Consider the following 13,858-nt stretch of genomic DNA (forward strand, 5'->3'; position numbering starts at 1 on the left):
CAGCTCTGGCCAAGTAACACAACTGCATTTTATGTTTTCTGACTGAAACTAAAGAAAACTTCTCAAAAATTTTGTTTATTCTCCTATTCCTTTCAGTTGCTCCCCTCAGGTGTAGGCATGGCACATATCCTGTTACACTCCAGCCATAAACCTCCTCTTTGGTCTTCCTCTAGGCCTCTTGCCCAACAGTTCTAACTTCTACAACTTTCTTACCCAGATCTTTACTTTTTTCCAAATGAAGACTAAAATATTCATGTTGTAAATAAGGAAAATTAGCTTGATATGATAAATGACTCCATGTAAGAGATCATTTCCACAGTATTTACCTACATTATAAATTAATTACTGACAGGCTTTGGCGCTTGGCATCAGAAATGGGACAGATTGTTTAAATATTACATTAATGTACCTTGATGTGATTACTTAAGATTTACTTTTCCAACTGCATTTATGCTTTGGATCAGTGAAATGCTGTCCTAGCATAAACAGATTGTCCTTATAAATTCATTAATTAAATGGAACTACTAAATAAGCTCTGTAGCAATTAGACACACACAGCGGACTAGACGGTCTTTAATTTTATTCCGATCACGTGTACAATCACAACAGGAAGCTAACACAGTTTATGCGGTAATCAGTCCATATCTTTTTCTCACCCAACATTTCTCTGCATCTCATGGCGGCTGCCGCTCGGCATTATTGCAAGAGACCAAAGATCGCGTCAGGACGAGATGCTCCTCGACATAAGCGGAAATGTTTCGTGTTAGATGCAAAAAGAAGAAGGTATGTGGACATTAAGAGGACGACCGGAGGCTGCTGCATGCCGACACCAGCCATCAGTGTTCTGATGGACGCTGTACAGGTGTCTTGAGGTGTGTTGGGACAATGGAAGACATTCCCTCTGGGTGTGAGCAACATATTTTGTAGCTGTGACATGAATGGCATGTAATTACATGTAATATGGTCAGAACATTTAAAAAAAAGGAGGATTTGCCAAGTTCAACTGAAACCTGAATGAACAGATTAAGGCATCTCACCATACATTGCGTTGTTAGTGGCGGGCCTCTTTGGCTCACTTCTCCCTCCAACAAGCCGTGCCAATCATCATTGCTACAACGTGCTGCTCAACCGACCGGACTGGATCGACCTGCAGATTCATTTGGTTGACATGGAGCGAAGGAGGCTAACAGTCTAAATTACGGATTTCCTGCTGGAAAGCAAAAGTAAGTTGGGTCAAGAAGAGGGAGCAGTCCATCCCCTACTGTCTTGTCACCCGTGAGGAGGAATAGTGCACACAGTCATGCTAATGGCTTACCAGCTAAGAGGTGAATCAACGACCTCCTCACATTTGGAGTTTGCTTAAAAAAAAAAGAAGAAAGAAGTTTGTTTTCATTCAGACTAAAGTGTCACTGGCATAACAACATGCCTAAGACGCTTTATGCTGCTGCACTGCTAGCACATCGTCGTTCCCTCCTGAAAATTGATAATTTCAAACGACCCCACGACAATCGACAGAGGCTTGCAAAATTAAACAATCCGTCATAAAAAAAAATATATATATATCAAGCAAAACATACAGAGCTCAACCATTACAAAATACAAAGTTAAACAATCTAATTCAAACACCTGGAGTGTCTTTAGACAGCAGTGGTGATGTACAAGTTATATATAAATATATTCATATATTGATTCACTGAAGATATACTGCTAAACTTCTAACGGGGGAGGACGAGAATAGCATCTCATCACTTTGAAAGACACAACAAAACAAAAAGTCTTATTACAGGCAGGATCATATCAAAGACAATGACTGCAGCTGCCGGAGCTCAGAGGAGTCAGGAGACACAACTTTAATCCAAAACTGCTAGGAAAGTGAACCTTTGTATAGTGGTCCCACATTTCTCCTCCAAATGTGTCTGAGAGGACTAAACTAACATCTGTGCGTGTCTTAAATTGACTTCCCCTGTTCTTCTGCTCCTCTCATTCCAAATAAAAGTCTAAAACCAAAGCAGCCTTCCTCTAATCGTTTTAAAAATGGTCTGTTAGTCTGTTTATTTTTTGCATATTTTCGGAAAATCTATTTTAATGCCTCTTTAATTGTTAAATCGTTTTTACTCACTTTTTTAATTTTTGCTTGTTTCTTGACACAATGAGTGAATTTGCTACAAAACTTGTTACTTAAACTTATTTAAAAAACTTAAACTTATTTTATCTCAATACATTTAAAAAGAGAATTACATAAAAATGCTCATCAGTAGCCAATTTTGAGGTCATATACAGATGTTTGTCATAAAGTGGAAATATGACTGAAATAGCTTATTCATAATTATCTAACGCTCTGTGTTTCATGAACCCCCTCCTCCAACTCCCTCCCGGGATGTCAAAAATTGCAACAAAAAAAAAAAAACTGAGTTGAGAGTTACATAAAACAAATTACTCATTTTCATATGAGGTCCATTTTTGTTTACGATGATCCCGGGGTGCAGTTTAATTTATTCTTCCACTAGGAGTCGTCGTTTGCCTCTCTTGTGACACACTTTCCACTGAGCCCGTTCAGTCATTGCCCCTGTGCACATTTCCAGCGGCATTGGTTCAAAACTTCAATAACGGAAACAGAACATCACAAGATCATCCATTTTAAAGAAAAAGCCCTGACAAAACCTGGAGTTGTGTTCTTGTATGTCAATTCTTCCTGAGATGGAAATAAACAGCGAAAGAACACCTGCCCCCAAACAAGAAGACCCCCCCCCCCCCCCCCGCGGTGTGTTTAGTACACAAACCGCACCTCAGTGAAACACAAGGTCCGACCAGTCAAAGCTGATTATCACCTGAATGTGTGTTTATACAAAGCAGAGGAATTAGTGCAGAGGAAGAAAAACGAAAACCAAGTGTCAATTTGTGTGTTGAAAACACATGGTTTCGTGTTATATTATAAAATGTAAGTTTGCCTTAAGTTTAACTAAGAAAATCAGAGAACAAGAAGAAGGTTAAAGTTGGAGAAGTTTACCAGACGTGACGACTGAAGCGGACAGGAGTTAATGCAAATTACATTTTTACAACCAGGGTTCCTGATGTTCTTCTTTTTTTTAGTGTTTCCGAGGTGTTTTAACCCTGATTGAGTTTCTATACATATTCTACTTCACTATAAATTGGCAGCGATTCTAGGAGAGGCTGAGGATTTTTCCATTTCACTGAAGTGATTTTTTTAATTGTTGTTTGGTGACGTCGTTCAGATGGGAGGATATTGCCAGATGTTTGTCGCCTACTTTGTTGGGAGTAAAACTCAGGCTATAGTGGGTGTGAATCTATAAAACAAAGATGACAGCGTGGATGCGTTTCCTGTTTCTGATGCAAGATGAACTCCACCACCCAACCCCACTTGGTATTTTCTGCCGAAACTGAGTTAGGGGCCATGCGTATGTTTGGCCGCATGGGGTGATTTATGAACTTAGAAAGGTCATGCACACACCCGGTCGAGGGCAACACACACATACACACACACATACACACACACCCCAGTGTTCGTCGTCCACCCCAGATGGCTATGGTCAAACTCACCCTCCACGTGAACCAAAAAAGGGATTGCTTTCAAATAAGGCTCCACATGTGAGCATGTGACACCAATGTAAACAGGTCATTCTAATGTAGCTAAAGACTTACTTAAAGTGACATGTTCTGTTTGCAAGATATTGAAGGTTATATCAAAGTCGATCGTACAAAATGTCCTTGGTAACTATAATGTATTTAAATAACTAAAACCAGTTGAAATATCAATTCAGTCAAGGTGCAACAACAGTATCAGTAGTCTGATTGAAGACAACAGTTGTTTAGAGCAAAGGTCACAGTAGTCGCTAGTCCGCCTCCGTCTTGGCAGCAGTGGGCGCTGCAGTTGAAGACACCAGTCTTGCTGCTTCTCCCTGGGGCTCCATTTGCCCCTCCCCGCCTCCCTCGTCCTCATCCCCATTTTCCAAACCTGAGGGAGGTTGTCTTTGCGCAGAGGTTTGCCTGGAGCGGCAATGGTGTCTCCACGGTTGGAGGAAGAGTGCCGGGTCCGGCATGGCAGTTGGCTCAGCTGGGCCCGTCACCTTCTCTACGGGCACGCACTCCCTGGCGCGCTCCACCCTAGCTGACGCCCTTGTGCTCTTGCGCTTAGGTTTTACTACTGGAGAGGAAGGGGAGGTGCCTGGCAGCATCTGTGGAGAGGCGGCGTTTTGCTCAGCACCGAACTGGGCACCCTGACTGTGGGCCCGGGCGAAGAGTCCCTGCCTCTGCTGCATCCGCTGGTGGTGCAGTTTCTGCCTGGCGGCATGCAGCTGAAAAGAGAGGTACGCAGCTGTCTCCGTTTGCTTCTGCAGCTCCGTGTTGAGGACGGTGGAGCAATGGCTGCGGCGCTTCAGCTCCTCCAAAAAATGGCGCTCCTTTTCCTTGAGATTCCCTCGGAGAGCTCCCACCAGAGTCCCCTTGTGAGTCAACTCTTTGTGAAGCTCCCCTAAAGTGCACTCCTGCTCGGCCAGACGGTGTTCCACCTCCCGGCAGCGGGCCTCCAGGTTCCCCTCCTCCTCCTGTAGCTCTAATACAAAGAAAAATAACAAAAAACACAAGTTTGAGTTTAAACGCAAGACGGTAAACCTTACAAGGATGAAAATAATGACAATCTCTATGTGTTAATTTATGAAACTGTTATTACTTGCATCACATTTACAAAATAAAAATATGAGCCATCATGTGAAATCACACTTGCAAAAGAACAGATGAAAAGCTGATATGGACCCCAGTCTCTAGTCTTCTTGAAATAAACATGATTGTAAAAACAAGTTTGCCACTTATTGCACTAAAACCAGAGGGATAGTGTTGTAGTCCATAGTTCACTGTATCAATGGTAATTTTACACTTCTCTGTGGTTCCCCTAGAGAATTATGGGAGGTTCCTAAACCTGGGAATGCTAAATATAGCAAATGAAGGGAGATAATAAAATCTTGGTTTGGTTCCTTATCTTACTGTCACAGCAACACTGAAGATTTTACGCAATACATTTGCTCGGCCCTGATACAAGTGTACATGAGGATAAATTGTAATTCAGTTTGTATTCATAAAAACAAGGATTGCCAGGATTGCCTGGAGGTTTGCAGAAACAGAAATTAAACATCAAATGCTTACTCAGTTCTCACACTTACACAGTACAGCTGTGTTCGTGTAACACAAACTGACCAATTGTTCCCCTGTCTGAAACACAAAGATCCTGTTTTTTTGTCTTCCTAAATTACTTTAATGCATTTCTAATTAATGGCAGTCTAGGTTCCTATTAAATGAAAATAAAGAAATAACTAAATCTAGTCTTTTCAAAGACTAAATCATCTGCCAAAAGGAGAAAAGAACCAGTTGACCATGGCTGGCTGAGTCTGACTGTTTTGCCTTTGTGGCCGATGTTTTTGCTCTTTCGGAACTTGAATAAAACTCCCCCCTGACCCACCTCCACCCAGCGGGCAGAGATGGAGAAACAGAGGGCCCTTTGCTGCTGCCCCTCGACCAGAGATGGGTTGTGCCTGGTGGGAAGGAGAGTCAGAGAGTCCAACTTGGATGACTCCTGTGGAGTGAAACTCCGAAGCCTCGGACGGAGATGTAACGTCTTAGATGTGATGAGGTTTAAGAATAAGAATAAGAATAAGAATAAGAATAAGAATAAGAATAAGAATAAGAATAAGAATAAGAATAAGAATAAGAATAAGAATAAGAATAAGAATAAGAATAAGAATAAGAACAAACCGGCTAAAGCTTAGAATGCGACCTTGAAGGAGCTTTAGGATTTCCATTCTCTGACGTTCTTCCTATATTACATTTCAACCTTTCCGGTACATTCCTGTCCATTTCCCAATAATTGATCTTCCTTTTACATCTGCCTTTGTCTATTGTGCCGATCAGTCTCTGGTTTTCTGTTGCCCACCACCACACCCAGGGTGAGCTCATCGTCTAACTATAGACTACTTAATGTGATCTTAATATCCCTCTCCCCTCCATCGTGTCTGGTGCCTTGCCTTTTCCCTTCCTCTCTTTTTCTTCTCGCCACCTTGTTATTACTTCTTCCCTCTTCCTTTGACTCTACCGCTCCCTCTTGTTATCAGCAAAGTCTGTAAACGGACACCCCCTGTGGGACCTCGAGGAAACACGAGAGCGGGGGAAAAAACAAAGATGGATCAATTTGTGAGGGAGGCAGGGAGAGAGAGGGGCGGTTTCTTTTTTTTCCCGATGGATTGGCAACCCATTCCGGAAAAGAAGATGTGGTCCGATGGTTGAGTAAGCAGCCACAAACGACCTCCCTCTCCTCCTCGCAGCATTTAGATGCTTCAATCTCTAATTCCCTGTGACAAAATGGAGCCTGCATCTGCATCCGCAAATGCAGACACCGCAAAAGGTCTTGCAACCATCAGCCACCAGCTGAATATGTTAAAGCTCGCCGTCCTTGCCTCTGTCCATACATCCGCACAGATTGCCCTAGTTAAGCAGGTACTCATTTTATTTTCCAGCTGAGGCCCTATCAATTGATGGTGGAAAGGGGTTATATGCATGGATGAAGGAGGCAGGCTTGGTGCAGTCTGTCACAGAAACTTGCTCCTGCTTGCCTCGGAATGTCATAGAAGGGAGGCAAGGAAACATGGGAGGGAGGCGGGAGGATGGTGAGATGTATCCCTTTGAGGGGGATGGGAGATGGGAAGGACGGAGGGATGCAGGCGTGCTCCGATGCCGGTTGGTGGTGTGTGTGTGTGTGTGTGTGGGGGGGGGGGGGTAAGTCTGGATGTCTCAAAGACAAAATAGCTGGCAGGGAGGAAGATAGTAGGGATGCAAATGCAGGCAGACGCTGGACACAGAGACAGAGATTTATGAAAGGTGGAACAAACCTATTTGGCTTCGGCCAGGAGGTTTGACCTTCAGCTCGCTTGTCAGCTCTGAAAGAAACAGAAAACAAACCTATAGCCACGCTGTTACAGAGTAAATATACAGGCTGAAAAGTCTCACTGAACCAGGCTGGACACATTTTCTAACAGAGGCAGTTTCCTGCACATTTTCATTCAGCTCATACATTATTTATGATGATAAATCTAAGACTTTACATAAAAGACTGTATATCAGGGACTTGGCCAAGTTCCATTACTCATTGCAGCATTGCTCGTCAATGTAACTGCATAAATACACATTAGTGTTGCCAGCATTATTCAGTGAAATCAATAAGTACTGTTGAAAAAGAACTGGCAATGCATTTTGCTGGTGGGGAGAACACAAACAAAATATATTAAATGGGGTGCATTCTCAGCTCTTACATGCGTTGTTTTACAACAAAAAAACACAAAATAAATATTAACCATCATTTATTTTAAAAACAAAGCTGATCGATACTCCTGGCCTCTGATTAAAATTTTTTTAATTTTCAAATGTGTTTTAGTTGGTTATGGCTACATTCTGTGTCACACTTTGGTATTTATATTTTTGTGGGATATAAGAGGCAATGCTAAATTGAATAAGTCTGTGGTTTTTGCCTGTAAGCAAAAAAATTAAAAATTGGCATTGACAATAAAAGCAATGATTGTAACGGACTTCTCTGGCAGGGAGCTGGAGTGGGATTTTCAGCAACGGGATTATCCGTATTTCCTGATATGATAGCTGGCATCACCTTGGTGATTAGCGTGGTTGCCAGGCGATGGTATTCTGAATATTTTGTGGATTATCTCATATTTTATCCAATACAGGAACTAATGGTCTGTGTTAGGGATTACACTCATATTATGGAGTAACAGAGTTGTGGGCTTGGACTGTCCCTGATACTGATATTTTCACTGAGCAACTGCGTATGTGTGTGTGTGTGTGTGTGTGTGTGTGTGTGTGTGTGAGTGAGTGAGTGTGTGTATGTCGGTGGGGACTGTCTGACCTGTCAGTCATTTGGACAGGTATTAAAGGAGACCTGACGGCAGCAAAGATCTGCTCCATAGTCAGCTTTCATGTTAGCTTCTGTGTGTGTGTGTGTGTGTGTGTGTGTGTGCGTGTGTGTGTGTGTGTGTATTTGTGAGTATGTGTGGCTGCAGTCCTTTTTAGAATTCGTTTTACTCCTTTCAGAGTCGTAAAAAGGGATGTTCATTAGATTGATTTGGATAATTCCTAGTTGTAATAGTTTCTGATTCATTTACAAGAACATAAAAAAAGATTTACTCATGATTCCATGATTAAAAAATACTGCATGAAAGCATTCAAATGATTAATAATGCAATAATTCGCTATTTTATTGTGTGTATATATCATAATATTAGTCAGCTATGTCAAACTACTATTAGCATCAAAGGGCCATTGGAAACTGAAGTCTTTTTATAGCAAAACAACTATTTAAAAAACCACAATCATCTATTTGACTGGCAAATGGATACCATCCATTTAAAGACCAATACCATCTGGCGGGGATTATTGAGATGTCTTTACACACACACACACACACACACACACACACGCATATATATATATATATATATATATATATATATATATATATATATATATATATATATAATGTATATTTATACTAGGTATATATATATATAAAAGTTGCTCCCATTAGAAACTCCATTAGCATAACAAACCCCTTAGACCTAGTTTCTGCTGATCAACTCTTATATTTACATAACCTAGGCCTGCAGTTCTAATGACCACAGGTCATTAGAACTGAACAAGCCATTCAGATGAGGAGTGAAACTACTTCAAGTGAAGAAACTCAAGTCCAGCTGCCATGACAAGAAGATTTCAATAAGAATTAACCATAAACACAATGACAATCACTTCTCAGCTGTATGTCAGCTCAAAGGAGAAAGCTGGCGTGTTATTTCTAGCCTCTCTTTCCTCTGTTCCCCCTGCAGTCAGCAGAACATGCCTACCTGCTTAGCTAATATGTAGAGAGAGAAAGGCAAAGGAAGGTGAAGGGGGAGGAAGAGAGAAGCAGGGAAGGAGGGAACACATGGCAGAATGAGATAGAAGCAGCAGACAGGAACAGAAGAACATACAAGCCTCTATCTTATAAAAATATTCTGTAACAAAGGGTTAAATGCTGGAGAACGTTCACCACTCTCGCTGAGCTCCCATTTTTCCGTCGTGGTTCTCATCCATAATTAAAGAGCTTTATGAAGAGCAAGATAGTTCTTGAAACTACGTCAAACAACGAAGCATGAGGGACTTTGCATCCAAACACTTTGAAGTCAGGCCTAGGGTATCTCCGGAAGGCTGGGTGAATTTGAGGATTTTCTTATCATGGCGCGACCTTGAGCGTTGCACAGCTATCTGAAAGGCCATCTCATTTATTTCTGCCGTGTATAACAAACATAGAGGTCAGCGGCTTCAAAGGCACAGCGCAACAGTCAGGTCAACCTTGCAGGCGTCATGTTAGCAAACTGCAAGTTCACACTGTGAAAGCTACACTGGCTTGAGGGTTCAAGCATTGTACAATGCAAAACTCTGAAAACAATTAGACTCACTGTGAATTAGAATGGCTTTGTGCACAAGTGTACATTCGCTTGAGAAAACACAACTCAGTATATGCTGGGTTGATATGAGATCTTTACTAGGTATTGAACACTTCTACAGTCCTAGATTTTACATGCTAATCCACATGGTACTCGCAATGTCTGAAAATCACCAGTTGAAAAATAAGATTTTTTTTCCAAACTATTACATGTATTCGGAGAGGTTCATAATGGTAAACAGTAGGTGGCGCTAAGTCTAAAAAAACGAAAGGAAACGGGGGCACGTAAGTGATGTCTTTAGAACAAACGGAAATATTTTGTGTCTGTTTCACATCAAATATGGCATTTACTTTTGTTACTTAGAGGACTACAAGACATCTGATTAGAAGCATCCAGCATTTTCAACTAACGGTATGTTTAATTAAAATAACACTTAATTAATCCCCATTGGGGAGTTCAAGAATATATCCACTGGAGGAGCAAAAGAGCGGTCTATCATAAGTTATTGGTTGAATCCGCTTGTTGTAATAAAATGTGATTAAAAAAAGCTGGCTTTGGTATTTTTCCATTGTTTTTAGTTGTTTCCGATCCTCCCTAAATCCCAAACAAAAAGGTGCATAAAAGCAAGTGACAGTAACCAAGTTTTTTGTCCCCCCTTCCTATTTCTACTGTTTAAACAGACTAACTTGCAATATCAATGGTAGGATCCTGATGGAGAGGAGAAAGCCAGTCAATAGCTGGAAATATACACCCCTGTCTCTGCAAATTTCAAAGGCATGCAAACACACACACACACACACGCACACACATACACACACGCAGGCACGCACGCAGGCACGCACGTACGCAGGCACGCACACACACACACTCACACACACACACACACACACACACACACACATCCCATCCCTTCCCCCCTCATGCTGCCCCTGCATTTGACTAAAATCTTACTCACATGGATTACTAAAGCCTTGGGATCATGAATCAACCATAATGGATATGTCTGTCTACATCCCTCTATTATCCCTGTATTGTTTGTGTGTGCCAAAGGAAAAAAAAAATATGTGCCCATATTTGTGTGTGTAGCCTCAACTGGCATGTTGTTTTGTGTAAGTAACCCTTGCCAATATGGTAAGGTAGTGGTATTCATATACAGTCGGGACATTATGCTCTTCGAGGAGAAGTTTTATGGCTGTGGATTAGAAGAATGAGCGTTTTCAAGAAGTCTTTTGTTGTCATGTTATCAGACAATCGCAGTATGCTCAAATAATTAAAATTAGAACAAAGGGAATTAAAGCATGTCAATCTATCTGAGTGACAATGTCAACATGTTAGTGCGATTTAAGGACAGGATGGACTCCAGGGAATTAATGAAATTACGATCCCAGCATGTGTGTGTTTCCATGTGCTTGTCTGATTGATGAAATGGATGACACAAATGTTACGCCCCCCGCACAGGAAATGATGCAATCTACTGGAACTGAAGCATGACATCACCGTTTAATCAGTGTTTGGCATTGACTGATGGCACAGACGCATGTTATATGGACAAAGGGGTTCCTGGGTGATTTTGTTAAAATGAAGGTGGAGCACAGAAGCGGCAAGAGAAAATTAAGTCTCCAGTCTTGCAGGCCCATCAATTAAAGTAATTGTTTTCACATAATGTGAACGCCCTATCTGGATGGAATCACAGGACCGTCTGGGCACAGATTTGTTGAATTACTTAATACAAAACTACATTTTAAAAGGACTTTGAAACTGTATTAATCGTATTAGTCCTTCTCTCAGGAGGCAGGAGGTCAGTGGGGCTCTGCGCCGCTTAATGAAGGACGAGAGCAGCTTAACAGGAAAATCTGACCAGAAAGAGAAGAGGGTCCTTCACTTTAGAGCTCAATGGCATAAATCAACACAAATTTCATCAAAAGTGTTTGACCTCGTATTATTTCTTACTGTTGATGATACATACTTGCAGCATAACAGCTCGAATCACTGTCGTGCTCACACATAGACGTTTCAATGGCGTTTTAATAATGAATAGTATTTTCTTTTTACCTCCTTTTTTTGTTTTGTAAATTCTAAATAGTTCCTTTGTGGCACTTACTTTCTAATTCAGTTCCTCACTAAACTAATGGTAATTTGGTGAATGATTTTGCTCTGAGAATTTCCTTTCACCTAAGTTTAGATTGTCTTTATATTAATGATTTTCACAAAAGTCCATAAATGGCTTGGTAAAAATGCTAAAGATCAAAATAAGCATTTAAAAAACATGATAAAATGTGACTTTTGGACTTTTCTGCGTGTATCAGCACATGGCTCAGTTCTTATTTGGCATTTTTATTATTTAAAGGGTCACATTGATGTTTCTTGCCTACCTCCCCACCCCCACCCCTACTCTCTCTCACACACGCACACACACAAACACAAGCTCACCTGAGCATCTCTTCTGCAGGGAGAGAAGCTCCAGGTGGAGGCCGTGCAGCAGGGTGAGATGCTCCTGCCTGAGGAAGACCACGCTCCTCTCCACGCTCTGCAGCTGCCGGGCCAGGCTCTCCTCGTCACCCATGGCCGCCTCCTGATGAGACACAAGGGGTGGGAGGGGGGCAAAACCTGTCAGGATCGGGGCAAGAGCGGCCTCCGAACGCCTCTTTTTGTCCAACGGTGAGCACCCCGACATAAGTTCCAGATCCAGGTCAAGTAAAAAACGCAAGACCACGAAATGGAAAACCGTGGGGACGCATTGCTGAGGCTCTAGTGCTTCACTTACCGTAGAAACTAATGGGAATATTCTAAGAAATGTCGTTCCCACGGGTTACAGGAGCGTCCTGTGATCCGAACATGTCGGCCTCCGGTGCTGGTCCACTTTCTACGGCGCTGCGGGGCTTCACATGTCCCGCGGAGCATCCGTGTGACGCCGCTCCGTTACAGCGGGGAAGGAGAAGCGCACCACGGCGACGGGACGCATGTCACCGCGGTCCGAACCTAACCCACGGGCCGAGCCGATGCCCTCGGCCGCAGCTTCCGGGTTCCGGGCGGATGGATCCGCCGCAGCCAGCGCGGAAAAGTGCGCAGTCCGGTGTCAGCGCGCGCGCCTCGCGCCCTCGCCCACGGTCTGAGGCGTCGCGCGGCAATCTGAGGCGGAGGCGCGAGCCCAGCGAGCCATCCCGAGCTGAACGCGCGAGAACATCGTACGACGGGAGCAGGACGGCAGCTGATTGGACGAGCCGGCCCACGCCGGCGCCCTTGTCAATCAACCACTCCTGCTGTCCGAACAAGCATTTCTTTTAGCACTCGGCGTATTTTATTCTAATTTTCTCCCTCATTAATACGCGTTCCGGAGGAATATAAGTCCATTTACCGGTTGTCGGTTTTCTCGAAGGTGACGAGGCGGCCAATGAGAGGCGTTTGGGGCGTGGCCAGCGGAAAACATTCCGTCGCTGGAATTGGCGAACCTGGACACACACACACAGCTTGAGGCGGGGAGTCCGACGACAACACTGTAATACCGCGAGAGTTCCCCGGAGGGCGACATAAACGCGGCGTTCAGAACGACATTCGTGTGACGTCATGTGACATTTGAACAATTCAAACATTTTTTTTTTAATTTTTTGTGAGAAATGTTTAATGCTAGAAAAAAAGAAAGTAAAAGAAAATTAACAAATAAATAGATAGGTAAATAAACTAAAATAAAAAATAAATAAACTAAAAAAAAAAATTTGCAAGAGGAATATAACATGTATTTAACTTGGTGGTTCACAAGAAATCTTAGACATCAAACTGTATATTTTTAGTTTTTGGATTTTTCTATGAGTTTTAAGGATTTTTTATATAATTCAAAATCGTTTATAAAGAACGTAAAATCGGGGGAACACTTTTGCATTCTGTTCTTGTGAATGAAGAACTTGGCCAGGCCTGAAATAACATTGACACATAGTTAATCTCTTTTGTTGGTTAAAAGTAAACCAAATGTAATGTTGTCTCTTGAGAAGGAAACTGGTGACGATGGAAAGTTGTCTTTGAACAATTGAAACATATGATGTACCTGTAAAAATATATGATGTACCTGAAAAGAAAAAAAAAGTCACAAGCACCCCATTGAGATGTGATCACATTCTGTTGACCCCACAAGGAACACTTTGATATTCTGCACCAATGCAAGACTTTCCTGTTAATAATCTTATTAATACAGAGCCTGTGGTAGAAACATGTTAGTGGGCAAAGTTTAAGCAAAAATGCCTTGCTGTTTGTTTCAGGAAGTTTCTTTATGGACACTTGCTCGTCCTTTTATTACCAAACTGAGACCTTTTTAAAGTCAGCTCAGCGTATCACAGGAAAAACGGTTAATGTGTGCTTTGAAAACGATAAATAAA

General features: G+C 42.2%; 1 protein-coding gene across 3 annotated transcripts; it reads right to left on the bottom strand.

Moving 5' to 3' along the window:
* Positions 1 to 563: 563 nt before the first annotated feature.
* ccdc92ba (coiled-coil domain containing 92Ba) lies at positions 564 to 12,962 on the bottom strand. Of its 3 annotated transcripts, none has more exons than XM_086143245.1 (4): positions 12,847 to 12,962; positions 11,922 to 12,063; positions 6,894 to 6,941; positions 564 to 4,570 (listed from the first exon to the last, which is right to left on the bottom strand). In XM_086143245.1, exons 1-4 carry the CDS (start codon positions 12,916 to 12,918, stop codon positions 3,852 to 3,854), a joined length of 981 nt encoding a protein of 326 aa, XP_085999371.1. In that variant the 5' UTR covers positions 12,919 to 12,962; the 3' UTR covers positions 564 to 3,851. The 3 variants fall into 3 exon arrangements, with proteins under 3 accessions (XP_085999371.1, XP_085999390.1, XP_085999381.1); XM_086143264.1 differs by lacking the exon at positions 12,847 to 12,962 and adding an exon at positions 12,256 to 12,824; XM_086143255.1 differs by lacking the exon at positions 6,894 to 6,941.
* Positions 12,963 to 13,858: the final 896 nt, after the last annotated feature.

The sequence above is a fragment of the Fistularia commersonii genome, chromosome 3, assembly GCF_037954325.1.
Source record: "Fistularia commersonii isolate RoL2024-O1a breed Wild chromosome 3, RoL_Fcom_v1.0, whole genome shotgun sequence".
Lineage (NCBI taxonomy): Eukaryota > Metazoa > Chordata > Actinopteri > Syngnathiformes > Fistulariidae > Fistularia > Fistularia commersonii.

What these genes read in the sequence shown, in the direction of transcription:
- ccdc92ba (XM_086143245.1), bottom strand. Translation starts at nt 12,918, where the DNA reads ATGTTTTCCGCTGGCCACGCCCCAAACGCCTCTCATTGGCCGCCTCGT. An exon ending in CCTGCAGAAGAGATGCTCAG is followed by an intron (nt 6,942 to 11,921) that starts GTGAGCTTGTGT and finishes TGTTTCTTTCAG; the next exon opens with AGCTGACAAGCGAGCTGAAG. An exon ending in TCCTGGCCGAAGCCAAATAG is followed by an intron (nt 4,571 to 6,893) that starts GTTTGTTCCACC and finishes TCTTTGTATTAG; the next exon opens with AGCTACAGGAGGAGGAGGGG.